The sequence below is a fragment of the Salvelinus fontinalis genome, chromosome 2, assembly GCF_029448725.1.
Source record: "Salvelinus fontinalis isolate EN_2023a chromosome 2, ASM2944872v1, whole genome shotgun sequence".
Classification (NCBI taxonomy): domain Eukaryota; kingdom Metazoa; phylum Chordata; class Actinopteri; order Salmoniformes; family Salmonidae; genus Salvelinus; species Salvelinus fontinalis.
In genome coordinates this window covers 83993632-84012566 of record NC_074666.1, presented here as the reverse complement: position 1 = coordinate 84012566, position 18935 = coordinate 83993632, and the positions used below count along the sequence as shown (strand labels likewise).

The following is an 18935-nucleotide window of genomic DNA, read 5'->3' as shown; positions in this document are numbered from 1 at the left end:
GTCAACACGAGTAATTCATGAAGATCCTGAATAGATAGGCCCATGGGTGGAAGAGGTGGGAAAAATGTCCTTCAGAGAAAACAATACATATCGGTGAGTATTGTGGTGCAGCTAAACTCACTAACAGAATGTATTGTAATGAACAAAATGGAGATCCACACAGCAGTTGAAAAGTGGTATCCAATAGCATGACATGGTGCACCCATTGTGCCCAGAGGTGTGTATGGTAAATACACATGCCATTCTCCTTCTCTATCTCCAGCTGTCCACTACCACGAGGAGACACAGAAGCTGCAGGAACACATCGAAAAATGGGACAGTGAAGAGTGTAGAGCGATGACGAGCTATTGTTGGAGGAAGTGGGCTTGACTAGCAGGCTGTGTGTTTGTGTGTGTGTGTGTGTGTGTGTGTGTGTGTGTGTGTGTGTGTGTGTGTGTGTGTGTGTGTGTGTGTGTGTGTGTGTGTGTGTGTGTGTGTGTGTGTGTGTGTGTGTGTGTGTGTGTGTGTGTGTGTGTTTGTGTGTGTGTGTGTGTGTGTGTGTGTGTGTGTGTTGGAGATGATAAGAAGTGTCCTGAGGTGACTCCATGTAAGCTGGATGTCTTAGATGATCATACAGATAGCTGAATGTGCAGAACGAGGGCTATTGTTGTGCACAAAATAATAATCATGCCTCAATGTGCCATTTCATTAAAGGAGAATTTTGCATTTTTACAACCAAATCCCCCAAAAATTATGTAAATGCCATGCTATAGAAGGGTCCAGACTAAAGGTCTTCACGGGTCCGACTGAACCCGACTACCAGAGACCCGACCCGGGAACCGAGTAGGTCTGGGTCAATGTCCCATGTCCCCCTTTTTTTTGCTAATGATCGGGTCTGTTTGGGTCCAGGTCCAACTTTTTGGACCTGAGAAGATCACTTTTTTTTGCCAATTTCACTTGTTTTTGAGACACTTACCCCAACCAGCAATTCACTTCTTCATCCTCATTGTGCAGTACGGGGGCTCTGAAACATCATTAACAAATGCTCCAAAAACACCCAAATATGTAATTTTATAAATGGAATCACTCTCAGTATAGTGATGTCGGTCCCTCAGGTTTGTGGGCTAAAAAGGAGAACTCTATAGTGAATATCTTCTCGCTACTGTGATTATCATGTCTTTGATCTTGAATATCTTCTCCTCAGCCATCCAGATCATCCTTCTACTTCAGAGGCGCCCATATACCTGGAGTGCACTAAGGCCATGACAGAGATGCACTTGCCAATTTTGCATCCTGCCTAATGCTGCATTCATATTCATAACCAAGTAGGAAGTTGGTAATTTCCAGTTGTGAAGTAGTAAATACGAGTTGGATGCACTCATGTGCTTTGAACTCGTTGAGAAATGTTGATTAGCTAATGGAAAACAAGCTGCGTCAACCATAAACTAAAATTACAGCAATCGTGCTCATAAATTACAGTGTTCAAAAACCATAATTGATAGATGATTTTTATAAATCATGTAATTTTTTCCCCCTTAATAAACTTGTACCATTTGAATGTACACATAAATATTAGACTATTTTCTTTTACACATTTAAGTAAACGCTTTATTAAAATATGCAAATGAGGTGAAATCTCATTAAATATATGCATATTCATATTGTGCAAATCCATTTTTCTGGACACTGGGTGTAGTCAGGCTAAATATCTTGTATTTAATTTTTTTGAGACACTCCAGGACCGGACTTGTCCAGAGCAGATTGTGGATAAATATTTTTTTCAACTTTCTATCTGTAAAATAACAAAGACATGTACGTAAAATGCATTTTTGGCGTATTTTTCTGAAGAAAATATTATTTACAATAAACAATTTACAACATATCAACAATTCCCTCAGGTCAAGTCTGAAGACTATAGCTAAGAATAGCCATAAAAAATGGTATGAATGCAGATGCTTCTGAAGCTGAGGAAAATGAGTTGGCGCGTGAGAAGAGTTTGACTTTCGGAAACGGCAATTAAAGATTAGTACACTGAATTTAGACTAGCAAACGCCAAACGCCTATTTAGACCTAATCACCATCTCTTCAAAGTTACTAAATATAGTCCAGTTTGTAACACTCTCTATGAAATGGATGTTAAATTATGTGTAATTGAATGTAGTGAGATTTGAAATTATTGAGGTATATCCATTTTAAAGTGGTTAAAATTCATTAAAATGTTGAGGGACCAAAATAATATTAGTGGATCAAAATACCAACAACTCTCAAAATGGATAAGTAGATGCAAAAATATGGGTTACGTCAGCATGTGGGAGAAGTCGGAGCTCAGGGATGATAGACACGTTTCCCACTAGTAACTACCAGTAGAAGAGGCGTTCAAGATGATTTTTCCCAGTCATATGTGGTAAATACCGTCTATGAATGAATGTTATGAACGCAGTATAAGAACAGCCCCTAGCTGTGGTATATTTAAGCAAAAATGCCAGAGGAGGTGGGGTATATGGCCAATATACCATGGCTAAGGGCTGTTGCGGAGTGCCTGGATACAGCCCTTAGCCATCGTATATTGGTCATATACCACAAACCTTGAGGTCTCTTATTTGTATTTTTTTACCCCCTTTTTTTAACAGCCGCTCATTTAACCCGGAAGCCAGCCGCACCAGAAACACCGTTCAACTGACAACCGAAGTCAGCCTGCAGACGCCCGACCTGCCACAAGGAGTCGCTAGAGCGCGATGAGCCAAGTAAAAATGTGTAACCTTTATTTAACTACAGTAGGCAAGCCAGTTAAGAACAAATTCTTATTTACAATGACGGCCTACACCGGCCAAACCCGCACGACACTGGACCAATTGTGCGCCGCCCTATGGGACTCCCAATCACGGCCAGTTGCGATACAGCCTGGATTCGAAACAGGGTGTCTGTAGTGACGCCTCTAGCACTGTGCCCAGTGATGGTTCTAGCTTGTATGGCCCCCTGGGCGAACCCCCCTTTAGCCCCCGCCCCAAAAAAAACAAACACCATTCTGCACTAACTGTAATTTGTATTCACCCCAAAAGACTCAATATATCACAAAATATACAAAATATCAGCACAATATAGATGTATTTTAAGTTAGACTACAGCATTGGAAATTCCCCTTACTGAGCTCAGGACCTAGTCAATACAATGACAGAATACCTTCATGATTCACCGTGGTGGTGAGCAGACTGGTTTTATATTATTCTTAACGATTTCGCACAAACCAGAAAAAAATGCAACAATATGTCTGTGAAACTATATATTCACAGTATTATGAATGAATTGTGTTTTATTTGGTAGGATTTCGTAGTGTGATTGATTTTACTAATTGCATTAGTACTGTACAAAGTTAGAGGTGAGCTATTTGATAGATTCCCCCGCTTCCCATACCTTCGGCTTCCAGTGGGGAGACCTGAGGTCAACCTACCCCCGCCTCCCTCCCCATCTCGTACTTCTGTGTGGGAGACCTTCCCTGGCAGTAGCCTGCCCATGTCGCCTATACCTAAATCCACCACTGGCTGCGCCACTCGGGAGCCTCCCCGGCCAAACCCTCCCTTAACCCGGACGACGATAGGACAATTGTGCGCCACCCTATGGGACTCCCGGTCACGGCTGGGATGCCTTATTTCTATTATAAACTGGTTACCAACATAATAGCTTTAAACAAGTACTTTTTGCGTCCAGAACTACTCCAGAGCTGACTGTAGTAGGCTAGTAGAGGCTCCTAAATCATGGGTAATGTGTTCTGTCTGGGAATCCTTGGGATTGGGAATAATAGTTTCGTATGAGCAAGAAATTAATACTCTTGCAACAAATGCTACATCCCTACCGTTCTCTCGAATCTGATTGTAGTACGATATGCTACCCTCTGCTGTAAGAATACAGTAGTTGCATTGCAGTGTGTTGAATAGATGCTGAACAGTGGGGATCTGTTGATTGTTAAAAAATGTTTTATATAATACATGTTTGACCTAACCTGGGCTGCGTTCTGTATGTGTTTACCGTCTGGAATGTTCAATTAAACGGAAACGGTGCTGTACTGAACGACCGGTTTAAAAACGGGTATGGGTTGGGAACGCTGTCAGCATGGCCACTGGCCTTTAAAGGCGTCATTCGTTGCTTCAAGTCACACCCACCAAACGTGCCTCAAAGTCTGTTCAAGAACATTTTGGGGAATCGTGTCGTTCAGTACAAACCGTTCCGCAACGTATCAAACGTTCATGCGAACTGAATGCACCTTAGGCATTGTGAGAGCTGACATGTCTGCAACCAGTCAGCCTGGAACACGGCCATTCACTGCTAACACTGACACCCGAGTTAAGCAATTAATTCGGCACAGGTGCGACCTGGGTAAATTAACCTCAGTGCACTCTCAGAGGCTACAAGAGTAGTTGGCGCGGGGTGCACTTTCCTCTTGATTGATAGTGTGCAACCGAATAGACGACTGTTTTCAGGAGACAATGAACGGGGTAGCCCACAAACAGGACTCGGGTCCTCGACAACAGCTTTTCAACTGCAACCATGCTGGTTGTGGGGCGACGTTCAAACGGGAGTGGCGTTTGAAAGAGCACGAGACCGTGCACACGGGAGTGGTAAATATGATATGGGGACATGGCTGATATTTGAGTGATATTCGAATTCAACTATGGTTCATGTGGATGTAACCTCATCCCCGGGGTAATAGATTTCGTGTGAAAAAATGTGCAGAAGTGTGTAGGCTTCTGCCATAAATGTGGCGAAATGGTACGAAGTTTACTTCTGAAGTTTGAGCCTTTTATGATTAGTCAAAGATTGCGTAAACTATCATTTATAACCCTACAGGTTCTTGTTTTTCAGCAACCTTTTCAATGCAACGTGGCTGATTGTGGCCGTCGTTTCTCACGGAAATCTCACCTGAGTCGCCACGCACTTGGCCACACCGGGGTGAAACAATTCAGGTAGGTTAATAATTTCAGTTTACATTTAATTTCATACCCATGGGTTAGGCAGTAGTTTGAGAAACTTCACGCACACTAGTATATTTTTCGCCCAACAGATGTACCTTTGTGGGTTGCACAAAGGCTTTCCTCAACGCGGACAAGTTGAAGAGACACGTCCATTATGCCCACGGGGAAAAGGACAAGTACTTTAAGGTTATAGTCCACTAGATGTCGCCGAATAACCACGTTGCTATTTGGCGATTGCCCATTTTCAACATTCTCTCTGGTCCTTTTTTTAAACGGACCCCCTTGTCCCTGGCATGTGTACTTTATGAAATGGTTTCTTGCAATTAATTTATAGGAAACCATTTCCCATTATTTACCGTTTAAATGTGCTGAATGTCATTTTTACTCGCTTAATTGTCCCCATGTGCAGTGCAATTTTCCAAATTGCTTATTGACATTCAAGAAACGGAGGGTGTATAAATTACATTTGAAGGAGCATGGAATATCTTCTAATTTCAAGTAAGTCACAATCTTTTAATGGTGCTGTAGGCCTTACATCCTTTGAATACTGCAGGGCCTAAGCTGATGCACAAGCTGATGCATACTCTCTATTTAAAATGCAAGTGAATGCATGTCTCAGATTAATGGTTAAATTATTCTGTCCCTGGTTTTCTCCTCAGATGTTCGAAGAGGGGATGTGGAGTCATGTTTGACACCAATGTCGCTCGCAAAGCCCATGAGAAGAAACATGCAGGTTTGTCCCTTTGCAAGGATGTCAGTCTTCTATTGCTGTATGTACGGTCTTGAATAAATCAAAGAAATCTAGCAGTCATTTTGTATCAATACTATCAAAGGGATAGTAGCAGTTGTCATGTCACTTATAACTTAACACTGCCCATGACTCTCCCACTCTGCAGGGTACCGCTGCCCACAGCCTGAATGCAATCATTTTGAGCAAACCTGGGGGAAAATGCACAAGCACATGGCCAAACACCCAGGTGTGCACCCCACCACAACTCCCTTAATTGGAGTTGTTACTGAAGGATTATGAAAATAATAAATTACAGTATCAGTCCAGGCCAACCTGCCTTTCCTCTGAGAACTTTTTTCGGATGTAATTGTTTCCACATTTAGAATTCTGTTTTTTCCCCTATCTTATACCACTTCTGTAAATGTCTTACCTTGTACCCTGCTAGTTGTAGTGTGACTGTTTGAGAAACTGCTTATGATGCGTTAGCTGATTAGTAATTAAGGGGAAGCTTATTTTATTGGTAACCTTTAGTGTCAAACATTCATACCGTTTACTCTGCCACCTGCTGCCTGCTTATGCCATCTGTTTTGGCTAATGGACAACTTGTTGGGCAGGAATCGAGTAGTGACATTTGCCTCTCTCCTGTCCCTGCAGCCACATTCACCTGTAAGCTGTGCCAGAAGGTGTTTAAGCATGTGGACTCTCTGCGTAGACACAAGCGAACCCACGCCCTGCAGAAGCCTGTCCTGCTGTGCCCCAGCAGTGGCTGCAAGGCCTACTTCTCCACTACCTTCAACCTGCAGCACCACATCCGCAAGACCCACCTGCAGCTCCTCAAGTACCATTGCTGCTTCCCCGATTGCCCCAGAACCTTTGCCATGCGGGTATGTACTGTAGCCCCTGTGGGCAGTCAAAGACTGGGGGGGGGGGGCTGTGCTGATTGTGGTCCCACTTTTCCTTGAGCTAACATCAGACACTAATCAACTAATCATGATCTTCAGTTTAGAATGCAATTAGTTATTCAGCTGTTTGCGAGGATGGGGAGGAAGGGACACCACTCCGGTCCCCGACGACTGGAGTTGCCCATCCCTGATTTTTAGGCAGTCTAGTTTGCTGTTATCTATTGAACACACTTGTAGCATACTGCTCTACTCTCCTCTTCAGTCTGCTCTTTCTGACGTCCATTTGTCGGCTGTCTTAACTAAGAACACGCATCCAGAACTGTGTAGTCTTCTACACGGCGGTGATGTGCAGTTGGATTTCAATCACTGCATGCAAAGCAGCCTCATGAATTTCTTTGAAGTCACTGAATGTCTTGTCAAGTAACTATTAGTGGCCTATTTTCCATTGCCTCCCCATGGACAGAATCGAATTTGAATCCCAAGAAACATTTTTCCATGTAGTGGATGGAGATGTTTGCCATTGTGGCGCTGGTACAGTATAAATGTTTAGAATAGATATATGTTCATACTTTGCTGCTGTCAAAATGTTTGTACGCCATAGTTGTCGTGACACTTCTCTGTTCAATCTCACAGGAGAGCCTAAGCAGACACCTGGCTCACCATGACCCAGATGCCAACCCTGAGAAGGTAAGCATGGCTTTAGTCAGTCTATCCCCTGTGGGTAAGATGTGGGCTTGAGCCAACAGTGGGTCTACTGTGTGGTGGCTCTGGCCAGGTGATCATTGATCTGTATGTGGCCCTGAACCATTTGAAAGCAGCATCCCTTAGATGTCTGGCAGAATCTATAGCAGCTTTGGGCATAGTGGGGCTCAAGGGAGGAGTGGCGGTTACTCACACAATGTCGCTCTTGTCTCGATTTGTCCAGCTCTGAAGCCCCTACAGGAACTGAAGTCCTAATATAGACTTCCTGTCTTCTGGGCAGTTAAAGTTAATGACCCTTCTGAACAGTTGTAATTGTTCCACTAGACATTTTATACCTCAAATCAATTTCTCTGTCCCATTGTTTTTCTCTCTAGAAGAAGCGCAAGCGGCCCAAGAAGGCCTGGCAGAAGCGTCTGGAAGGCCACCAGCTGCCCCTGGTGGAGGATGACCTGCGGCACCTCTTCGCCTTGCGCATGAGGGTGTCACGACGGGCCAAGGTGGAGGTTAACCTCTCAGGCCTCTTCAACGAGCGCAAGATCCCCCACTTTGTCGACTCGGAGGTCAACCTGCGTGACCTCTTCAGCATCAAGCCCACTCATTCCTCCTGCACTGCAGAGCGTGTCCCTGTGGAGGTCACCCACCCAGAGGTCACTGATCAAAGGTTGAACTTGTAGCCTGAAAGTGTCATAGTACCATGTTGAAGTAAATGCAAGTGAAGTACCATTGCTCTTTTAGTTGAGCTTAACTGAGGTTTTGAATGATTTAAAATATAATTTTTTTATAGTGCATATAAAGCGATTGGTCTTATTGTTTTCCTGTATAAAAGCACTTGTTTGTCCTTTGCGTGATCAAAGCCGACCCCAAAAAAGAAGTAAAAATTTGCAGCCAAGTCATTGTTTGTCTAAATGTTTAGGTCTGGGGAAGATGGGACTGTGCCACCTAGTTTCTCTCCCAACTAAAAAAGTAATGACATCTCAGGGTGGTCAATTACCCTGCATCAGTCCTTAGTGTAAACCACAAGTTGGGTCGTGTGTCTCAGAGGGAGGTTATGACTGTCGTGGTTTAATGATGCCAAAGAATGCAACCTGAACCAGTCAAGCAAAGTTTTGGAACAGGTGTTTCGTGTGATGTCAGTTTACTAGTGCCTTAACAGGTGTGCAGTTTGACTTGCATTGGAAGTTAACTTTTCCTTCCAACACCCATTAAATATGAAACAAAATCGGACCTATGAGTAACGAGTCCCCCACCATTGATTCTTCAAAGTGCAGGGCTCTGCTCGGGCACCAGGTCCAATTCACTAGAGAACTCTCTAATCCAAACATCCGGTAGAGGGGGAGAGCTGCAGTATAAAATCGTCAGCTTTACAATTGTGCCTATTGAAAGACTGCAGAATAATTGAACTGCGCCGTCTGACCAGTGACAGATTGTATCAGACATTTCTTCCCTCAATCGCTTCCTATCTGCCACTTACACTGAATTGCTGTGTAATATGGCTAGCTTTCTAGTGTTCGTTCCATCAGAAGCTCATATCACTTCAGCTGACTGGTAATGGCATGTCTCTGCTCGATTGCTTCCTACAGAGCGCTCTCCCTGTCATGATTAAAGCACAGTACGTTTCCAGCTGAACTGGAAATGCTATAAAGCTATACTGAACAAAAATATAAACGCAACAATTTCAAAGACTTTCCTGGGTTACAGCTCATATATGGAAATCGGTCAATTTAACTTCATTGGGCCCTTGTCTATGGATTTCCCGGAACCCCACCGCCACCATAAACGAAACTTTACCTTATTTCTATCACGGAATCTGTAACTCTTCAGCTTCACCTCAACAGTTTGAATCACTTTTTACCCTGTCGACTCACCAGTTGTTGAAAATGGACTGAGTGCAGGAAGACTAACTTGTAATCATTCACATTGTGTACTTTATACAAAATTAATGAGTTGTACAGAGATCCTCTTTCACACACTGGCGTACCATCATATTCCAAAGTGTCTAGTTGTCCAAGTCCTGTGTTGTGGCTGTAATATGGCTGGGTCCAGTTGGACATTTCAAAGCCTTTGCTAAGCCCCCTTCCAGCCTACCGTTGGAGCTCTATTGGAGTACTTACTTTTGATGTGTTTTCTGCTGCTGTTGTGGTGCTCATTCTCCAGGGCTCCTCCTGCCGCCTCAGGCCACGTCAGCTCGTAATCTTTCACATAAATCTGGCCTATATGTCTGCTGCTCTGCTGGTTAACGACCCACACCATGGAGAGGGAACACACATGAGCATTTATAATTACTTTGGTTTTGGTGCTTTGTGTGAAATGTTTTTACAACAGATTAGTCCATTAGAGAGTCTGGTGTCCAAAGCGTAATTGAAATATAAATGATTCCCCAGTGTTCAGGGTGATACAGGGTTAATTAAAAATTGTGAGTGTTTGAGGGTTTTCAAAACAATGTGTTTCTTTGATTTCTGATTTATTTTAATGAGACATCAGGGGGTCTCTAAGAATTTACAGTTGAAATTCAGCAGACTAGTTGTTTGGAAGATGGGCCCTGGCTGACTCCATGGTAATAAAACATTTACAATTCAGCATATATGCACATACCACTTTCCTTTGCTCCTCAAGTCTGCAGATTCATAAACATTTAATTTCCCAGAACAGTTATTCCACTGACAATCTTTTTACATAGAATGCTGAATATATTTAAGCAATAAGGCCCGGGTGGGTGTGGTATGATATATGGCCAAAATACCAGGTCTAAGGGCTGTTCATAGGCACGACGCAACGCAGAGCCGTGGTATATTGGCCATATATCACAAACCCAGAGGTGCCTTATTGCTTGTTACCAACATAATTAGAGCAGTAAAAATAAATGTTTTGTCATACCCGTGGTATAGTCTGATATACCATGGCTGTCAACCAATCAGCAGTCATGGCTCAAACCACCCAGTTTATAAATATATATATATATATAGTACCAGTCAAAACTGTAGATAAACCCTTGAATGAGTAGGTGTTTCTTTATTTTGACTATTTTCTACATTGTAGAATAATAGTGAAGACATCAAAACTATAAAATAACCCATATGGAGTCATGTAGTTACCAAAAAAGTGTAAAACGAATCAAAATATATTTTATATTTGAGATTCTTCAAAGTAGCTGCCATTTGCCTTGATGACAGCTTTGCACACTCCTGGCATTCTCTCAACCAGATTCACCTGGAATGCTTTCAAACAGTCTGGAAGGAGTTCCCACATATGCTGAGCACTTGTTGGCTGCTTTTCCTTCACTAAGTGATCCAACTTGTCCAAGGACTTGGTCTTTTACCAAATAGGGCTATCATCTGTATACCACCCCTACATTGTCAAAACACAACTGATTGGCTCAAACGCATTAGAAGGATAGAAATCCCACAAATGTACTTTTAACAAGGTATGAAGCCGGTTGAGAGAATGCCAAGAGTGTGCAAAGCTGTCATCAAGGCAAAGGGGTGGCTACTTTGAAGAATCTCAAATTTAATCTCAGACTGGCCAATAAAAATAAAAGATGAAGATGTGCAAAAGAACACAAACACTGGACAGAGAAACTCTGTCTAGAAGGCCAGCATCCCGGAGTCACCTCTTCACTATTGACGTTGAGACTGTTGTTTTGCGAGTATTATTTAATGAAGCTGCCCGTTGAGGACTTGTGAGGTGTCTGTTTCTCAAACTAGACACTAATGTACTTGTCCTCTTGCTCAGTTGTGCACCAGGGCCTCCCAGTCCTCTTTCTATTCTGGTTAGAGCCAGTTTGCGCTGTTCTGTGAAGGGAGTAGCACACAGCATTGTATGAGATCTTCAGTTTCTTGGCAATTGCTCGCATGGAATAGCCTTCATTTCTCAGAACAAGAATAGACTGGCAAGTTTCAGAAGGAAGTTCTTTGTTTCTGGCCATTTTGAGCCTGTAAAAGAACCCACAAATGCTGTGCACTTAGTCTAAAGAAGGCCAGTTTTATTGCTTCTTTAATCAGTACAACAGTTTTAGGCTGTGCTAACATAATTGCAAAAGGGTTTTCTAATGATCAATTAGCCTTTTAAAATGATTAACTTGGAATAGCTAACACAACGTGCCATTGGAATATAGGAGTGATGGTTGCTGATAATGGGCCTCTGTACGCCTATGTAGATATTCTATAAAAGATCTGCCGTTTCCAGCTACAATAGTCATTTACAACATTAACAATGTCTAAACTGTATTTCTGATCAATTTGATGTTACTTTAATGGACATTTCTAAGTGACCCCAAACTTTTTAACGGTAGTGTATATATATATATATATATATATATATATATATATATATATATATATATATATATATATATATACTGCACAAGAATATAAACTCATGTAAAGTGTTTGTCCCATGTTTCATGAGCTGAAATATAAAATGTTTTTACACAAATTTGTTTACATCCCTGTTAGTGAGCATTTCTCCTCTACAAAGATAATCCATCCACTTGACAGCTGTGGCATATCAAGAAGCTGATTAAACAGCATGATCATTACACAGGTGCACCTTGTGCTGTGGACAGTAAAAGCCCACTCTGAAATGTGCAGTTATGTCACACAACACAATGCCACAGATGTCTCAAGGTTTGAGGGAGCATGCAATTGGCATGCTGACTACAGGAATGTCCATTTGAGCTTTTGCCAGAGAATTGAATGTTCATTTCTCTACCATAAACCTCCTCCAATGTCGTTTTGGAGAATTTGCCAGTGTATCCAACAGGCCTCACAACCACAGACCACCTGTAACCACGCCAGTCCAGGACCTCGATATCTGGCTTCTTCACCTGTGGGATCGTCTGGGACCAGCCACCCGGATAGCTGATGAAACTGTGGGTTTGCACAACCTAATCATTTTTTCACAAACTGTCAGAAACCGTCTCAGGGAAGCTCATCTGCGTACTCATCGTCCTCACCAGGGTCTTGACCTGACTACAGTTCAGCGTCGTAACCAACTTCAGTGGGAAAATGTTCACCTTTAATGGCCTCTGGCACAAAGGAATGAATCCCTGTTTAACCAGTACCAGGCAGATGGCAGACAGCGTGTATGGCGTTGTGTGGGCAAGTGGTTTGCTGATGTCAACGTTGTGAACAGAGTGCCCCATGGTGGCGGTGGGGTTATGGTATGGGTAGGTATAAACTACGGACCATGAACACAATTGTATTTGATCAATGGCAATTAGAATGCACAGAGCTATCGTAACAAGATCCTGAGGCCCATTGTCGTGTCATTCATCCGCCACCGTCACCTCTTGTTTCAGCATGATATTACATGACCCCATGTTGCAAGGATCTGTACACAATTCCTGGAAGCTGACATTTTCCCAGTTCTTCCATGGTCTGCATACTCACCATACATGTCACCCATTGAGCATGTTTGGGATGCTCTAGATTGACATGTACGACAGCGTGTTCCAATTCCCGCCAATATCCAGCAACTTTGCACAGCCATTGAAGAGGAGTGGGACAACATTCCACAGGCCACAATGAACAGCTGCAATAGGCAAATGGTGGTCACACCAGATACTGACTGGTTTTCTGATCCACACCCCTACCTTTTTTTAAGGTATCTGTGACCAACAGATGCATATCAGTATTCCCAGTCATGTGAATCCATAGATTAGGGCCTAATGCATTTTTTTCAATTGACTGATTTCCTTATATGAACTGTAACTCATTCTTTTTGTTCAGTGTATTTTTGGTCAGTATATTTTAAACAGCAAGCTTTTCTCTGTTGCCCCAGGCTGTGGCACATGCTGTTCCGCTAGCGTCATCGTATTGGCACAGCAGCATCATCTCCCACGAGAATTAGAATTGTTTCAAGCACAGGACACGGCTGGCTGGTTTGACCTGCACGTTTGGGTTTGTAGCGCTGACAAGAGCAACAGCACAGATCAGAATCACACACGCTGTTAGTCGCAGCCAGCCCGTCTCCCATCAGACCAGGCTAAAATGCCACACTAATTATTCCAGCCAGTCATGACCTTTGAAATAACATGCTGGACTTCCCTACTTCCCTATTTACCTCACACAGTGCAGTGGAGGCACAGAGCTCTATACTTTGCTCTGGATCCATCTCAGCAGGGAAGAATAGGATGGTGGGATCCAATTCATTATCGATTTTTTGATTGTCTCCGTGCCAATTGCAGTTTTGCCGATATATGGATTGAAATGAATTGAATTGAATAGCTAAGTGGTGATTGGAGCAATTTGTCATGGTGACCTCACACATGCCAATGCATAAGCAGTGTTGTTTCTGTATATGAGATGTGGAGAGATACAGACAGACGCAGTAGATGGAAGGAGCTGAATCCTGATTTGTGGTCAGCTCAATATACTGAATGAATTGCTGCTGGCTTGTCATCATGGTTCCATCCCTCACTCACACTAGCTTCTTTGTAGAGATGTCCAGCAGGCAGGACAGCTGTCGTTGCACTAGATGAGTAGCTAGCTTGGCTTACAGAATGGCTGAGTGACTGGGCTGAAGTAGTAGTCGGTTTAATGTCATGGTTGGATGTAAGGATCCCTGAGTGAAAAGATTGTACATTGACTAATTGGTGAATTGATTGATTGGGTAATCTGGTACCACTAGGACTGACCTGAGAGCTGTAACAGAGGTGAGGAGGAGAGAGTGGGTTAGTGGGTAGCCTATAGTCAAATCCTCAATCCTCTTTGCTCAACTACACCAAACAGGTCATCTACATTATGTAACAAGACTCTACCGAACCAGCTGTAGTATGTAGTATGATATTAAGGTTTAAATAACTTTGTGCCACATCCTTCTGTCTCAGTTGGAGGTTGATTAAGGAGAAATAGGACAATCAGAGGAGGGTAGTGGCTACGGTAGAGCCGAGCATTCATTTGGAGAACCCTGTGAAACGGACAAGGACTTCAATTTAAGTAGGTTAGCCGTCAGTCCTCCTCACCCTTACATAGTCCTACTACCTCCAGAATAGATGACCCACAACTGTGAGAGACCTCTTTTCCCCCTCCAACTGCCCAGTTTGAGAATATAGCAGCTGAAGCGAGTAATAACATGGCTTCCGAACTAGAACCCAGCGTTAGTACTATTTAGACAAAAAAATGATTTAACTAGGCAAATCAGCTAAGAACAAATTCTTATTTTCAATGACAGCCTAGGAACAGTGAGTTAACTGCCTTGTTCAGGGGCAGAACGACGACCTTGTCAGCTCCGGGATTCAATCTTGCAACCTTTCGGTTACTAGTCCAACACTCTAACCACTAGGCTACGCTGCCACCCCGATTACCAACAACAACAACAACAAAAAAGTATCCTACTTAGTTCACCCTGCGTTACGATGTTGTCGTTTTCTGGTCCTATATACCATAATAGAAATATCGATAGCCTGGGAATGAAGATGCATTCCTGGAAATGTACAGTATAGATTTATATTATTATTTATATTATTTATTTATAAAATTATTATATATTATTTATTTACACGCGCACACACACACACACGCACGCACGCACGCACGCACGCACGCACGCACGCACGCACGCACGCACGCACGCACGCACGCACGCACGCACGCACGCACGCACGCACGCACGCACGCACGCACGCACGCACGCACGCACGCACACACGCACACACACACACACACACACACACACACACACACACACACACACACACACACACACACACACACACACACACACACACACACACACACACACACACACACACAGATTGTTTGCTGTTGCATTTGTGCTGTTGCCAGTGTCTTCTGTCTGTGTTGTCCGTTTTGTCTTACAATGTTTTTTTTGTTCTTTTATTTTTTATCCCAGCCCCCATCCCCGCAGGAGACCTCTTGCCTCTTGCCATGCCGACATTGTAAATAACAATTTGTTCTTAATTGACTTGCCTGGTTAACCCTTGTGTTGTCTTAAGGGTAAAAAATTACCCGCCACTATGTTTAACAGCAGAAGAAAAACCCCTAAATGATATTTTTTAGTCCATTAGAGAAAGTCTGTGTTGCCCTGGTGTCCAAAGCGTAGTTGAAATATAAATGATTCCCCAGTGTTCAGGGTGATACAGGGTTAATAAAAAATTGTGAGTCTGTGTTTGAGGGCTTTCAAAACAATGTGTTTCTTTGATTTCTGATTTATTTTAATGAGACATCAGGGGGTCTCTTAGAATTTACAGTTGAAATTCAGCAGACTAGTTGTTTGGAAGATGGGCCCTGGCTGACTCCATGGTAATAAAACATTTACAATTCAGCATATATGCACATACCACTTTCCTTTGCTCTTCAAGTCTCCAGATTCATAAACATTTAATTTCCCAGAACAGTTATTCCACTGACAATCTTTTTACATAGAATGCTGAATATATTTAAGCAATAAGGCCCGGGTGGGTGTGGTATGATATATGGCCAAAATACCAGGTCTAAGGGCTGTTCATAGGCACGACGCAACGCAGAGCCGTGGTATATTGGCCATATATCACAAACCCAGAGGTGCCTTATTGCTTGTTACCAACATAATTAGAGCAGTAAAAATAAATGTTTTGTCATACCCGTGGTATAGTCTGATATACCATGGCTGTCAGCCAATCAGCAGTCATGGCTCAAACCACCCAGTTTATAAATATATATATATATATATATATAGTACCAGTCAAAACTTTAGATAAACCCTTGAATGAGTAGGTGTTTCTTTATTTTGACTATTTTCTACATTGTAGAATAATAGTGAAGACATCAAAACTATAAAATAACCCATATGGAGTCATGTAGTTACCAAAAAAGTGTAAAACAAATCAAAATATATTTTATATTTGAGATTTTTCAAAGTAGCCACCATTTGCCTTGATGACAGCTTTGCACACTCCTGGCATTCTCTCAACCAGATTCACCTGGAATGCTTTCAAACAGTCTGGAAGGAGTTCCCACATATGCTGAGCACTTGTTGGCTGCTTTTCCTTCACTAAGTGATCCAACTTGTCCAAGGACTTGGTCTTTTACCAAATAGGGCTATCATCTGTATACCACCCCTACATTGTCAAAACACAACTGATTGGCTCAAACGCATTAGAAGGATAGAAATCCCACAAATGTACTTTTAACAAGGTATGAAGCCGGTTGAGAGAATGCCAAGAGTGTGCAAAGCTGTCATCAAGGCAAAGGGGTGGCTACTTTGAAGAATCTCAAATTTAAGAACAAAGAACAAATTCTTATTTTCAATGACAGCCTAGGAACAGTGAGTTAACTGCCTTGTTCAGGGGCAGAACGACGACCTTGTCAGCTCCGGGATTCAATCTTGCAACCTTTCGGTTACTAGTCCAACACTCTAACCACTAGGCTACGCTGCCACCCCGATTACCAACAACAACAACAAACAAGTATCCTACTTAGTTCACCCTGCGTTACGATGTTGTCGTTTTCTGGTCCTATATACCATAATAGAAATATCGATAGCCTGGGAATGAAGATGCATTCCTGGAAATGTACAGTATAGATTTATATTATTATTTATATTATTTATTTATCAAATTATTATATATTATTTATTTACACGCACACACACACACACACACACACACACACACACACACACACACACACACACACACACACGCACACACACACACACACACACACACACACACACACACACACACACACAGATTGTTTGCTGTTGCATTTGTGCTGTTGCCAGTGTCTTCTGTCTGTGTTGTCCGTTTTGTCTTACAATGTTTTTTTTGTTCTTTTATTTTTTATCCCAGCCCCCATCCCCGCAGGAGACCTCTTGCCTCTTGCCATGCCGTCATTGTAAATAACAATTTGTTCTTAATTGACTTGCTTGGTTAACCCTTGTGTTGTCTTAAGGGTAAAAAATTACCCGCCACTATGTTTAACAGCAGAAGAAAAACCCCTAAATGATATCTTTTCAACTTGAAATGTTCCTAGAGTGACTCCAACATTAGAAAAAGTGAAACATCGCCTTCGTTCATATTTCCATGAAAGCTGTACACCAGCAGGGTACAAAGATTGTCTTAGGGTCCTTTTTGACCCGGCAGTCATAAAATAATTTACACACCACAAAAACCACAAAGACAAACACACACACACAATGAGAAATTCAGATTATGATGTCCAACAATGTATGAAGCAACTGCAGATCACTCCTTTAAATAAAGTGGGGAATTTTCAGGAAGTGCTTTTAACGACCCAAATGTTCAATCCATATGTTTAAGATGGCAAAGTTCATACTTCTGTCACATGCCATAATGCTCAGTTAGGAAGTTAGGAAGCCAAACTGTTCAGAATAATCCCTCATGTCAACAAGCTATAAAAGACAGTGACGCAAACCAATGGAGAGGCAGAGTAGCAGACGCTTCATGTTGGCATTCAGAGTCAATATAAACCCTACTTCCTTCCTGTTTGTGAAATTGGCTTCGATGATTGGATATCTGGGCAGGGGGGCTGGGTTCCTAGGAAACAGGAGCCAGCATCACAGCAGGGGTCAGGACACTGAAAGCCACCAAAAAGGGGGCAGAGGTGCAGGGTGATGGTTTACTGGGGAACAGCCAATCACTTCCCTTGGAGCGGTAAATAGTGAATTTGAAAAAACATCATGTCCCAATAGAATATTGTCGATGAAGTTGTTTTTGTCTTGTCTGTGCTCACTCACCACTCACTTCCATTTTCCTACGTCACTTTTCTGTTTTGGTGCGTTTGTTTTTCTGTGGTTGTCTAGTGGCTCTGGATCCTGGATGGTGCTCACATTGTTCAGCTGTATTCCTGTTATAACAAACAAACAAACTCTCCTTCTCTCTCTCTGTCTCTCTCTCTATTTCTCTTTCTCTCTCTCTGTCTACACTATCTTTCTCTCTGTGTCTTACTCTCCATGTCTCCTCATTTACTTCCACCAAGGTCATGGCAAGGACAGTAACTTGTCAATCTCTCCTCTTCTTCCCTCTCCTTCTCTCACATCATTTCACATCTTACACTACACTGTCACAGCCTTGTCTCTGCACCTCTCTCTCTCCTTACTTATGTTGCCAATATTTCTCTACTTGCACTTTTGCTTTCTTTGTTTGTGTCTCCTCTTCCATTCCTCCCGTGCCAGTGTTTATCTTCACAGTTCCTCCTCAGTCTGCATCCAGTTTACTCATTTTCCTTCCTGCCCCCAACTTTTCATCCCCCTCTCATTGAAGTACTGTCAAATGCTTCATGAATATATGAACAGGGCACCATACATCTCAGTTCCTCCCTCTTTCTCTCTCTCTCTGCCTCTCTCTCTCTCTCTGCCTCTCTCTCCCTCTCTGCCTCTCTCTCCCTCTCTCGCTCTCTGCCTCTCTTTCTCTCTCTCTCTGCCTCTCGCTCTCTCTCTCTCTGCCTCTCTCTCTCTCTCTCTCTCGCTCTCTGGCTCTCTCTCTCGCTCTCTGACTCTCAATTAAATGTTTTATTTTGATTTAATTTCAATTTAAAGGGCTTTATTGGCATGGGAAACATTTGTTGACATTGCCAAAGTAAGTGAAATAGATAATAAACAAAAGTGAAATAGTGCTATCTGCTGGGGTGTCTGTGGTAGTGCTATCTGCTGGGGTGTCTGTGGTAGTGCTATCTGCTGGGGTGTCTGTGGTAG

At 42.7% G+C, this 18935-nt stretch overlaps 1 protein-coding gene across 3 annotated transcripts; it reads left to right on the top strand.

The window, feature by feature from the left end:
- The first annotated feature begins 4016 nt into the window (after positions 1 to 4016).
- LOC129829484 (P43 5S RNA-binding protein-like) lies at positions 4017 to 9861 on the top strand. 3 transcript variants are annotated; one of them, XM_055891193.1, is made up of 9 exons: positions 4019 to 4592; positions 4837 to 4937; positions 5036 to 5132; positions 5356 to 5444; positions 5606 to 5679; positions 5843 to 5923; positions 6331 to 6560; positions 7212 to 7265; positions 7655 to 9861. In XM_055891193.1, the coding sequence occupies exons 1-9, from the start codon at positions 4461 to 4463 to the stop codon at positions 7952 to 7954; spliced, it is 1158 nt and encodes a 385-aa protein (XP_055747168.1). In that variant the 5' UTR covers positions 4019 to 4460; the 3' UTR covers positions 7955 to 9861. The 3 variants fall into 3 exon arrangements, with proteins under 3 accessions (XP_055747175.1, XP_055747168.1, XP_055747184.1); XM_055891209.1 differs by lacking the exon at positions 4019 to 4592 and adding an exon at positions 4621 to 4743; XM_055891200.1 differs by lacking the exon at positions 5843 to 5923 and having other exon boundaries at positions 4017 to 4592.
- Positions 9862 to 18935: the final 9074 nt, after the last annotated feature.

What these genes read in the sequence shown, in the direction of transcription:
- LOC129829484 (XM_055891193.1), top strand. Translation starts at nt 4,461, where the DNA reads ATGAACGGGGTAGCCCACAAACAGGACTCGGGTCCTCGACAACAGCTT. An exon ending in AAAAGGACAAGTACTTTAAG is followed by an intron (nt 5,133 to 5,355) that starts GTTATAGTCCAC and finishes CCCCATGTGCAG; the next exon opens with TGCAATTTTCCAAATTGCTT. An exon ending in GGAATATCTTCTAATTTCAA is followed by an intron (nt 5,445 to 5,605) that starts GTAAGTCACAAT and finishes TTTTCTCCTCAG; the next exon opens with ATGTTCGAAGAGGGGATGTG.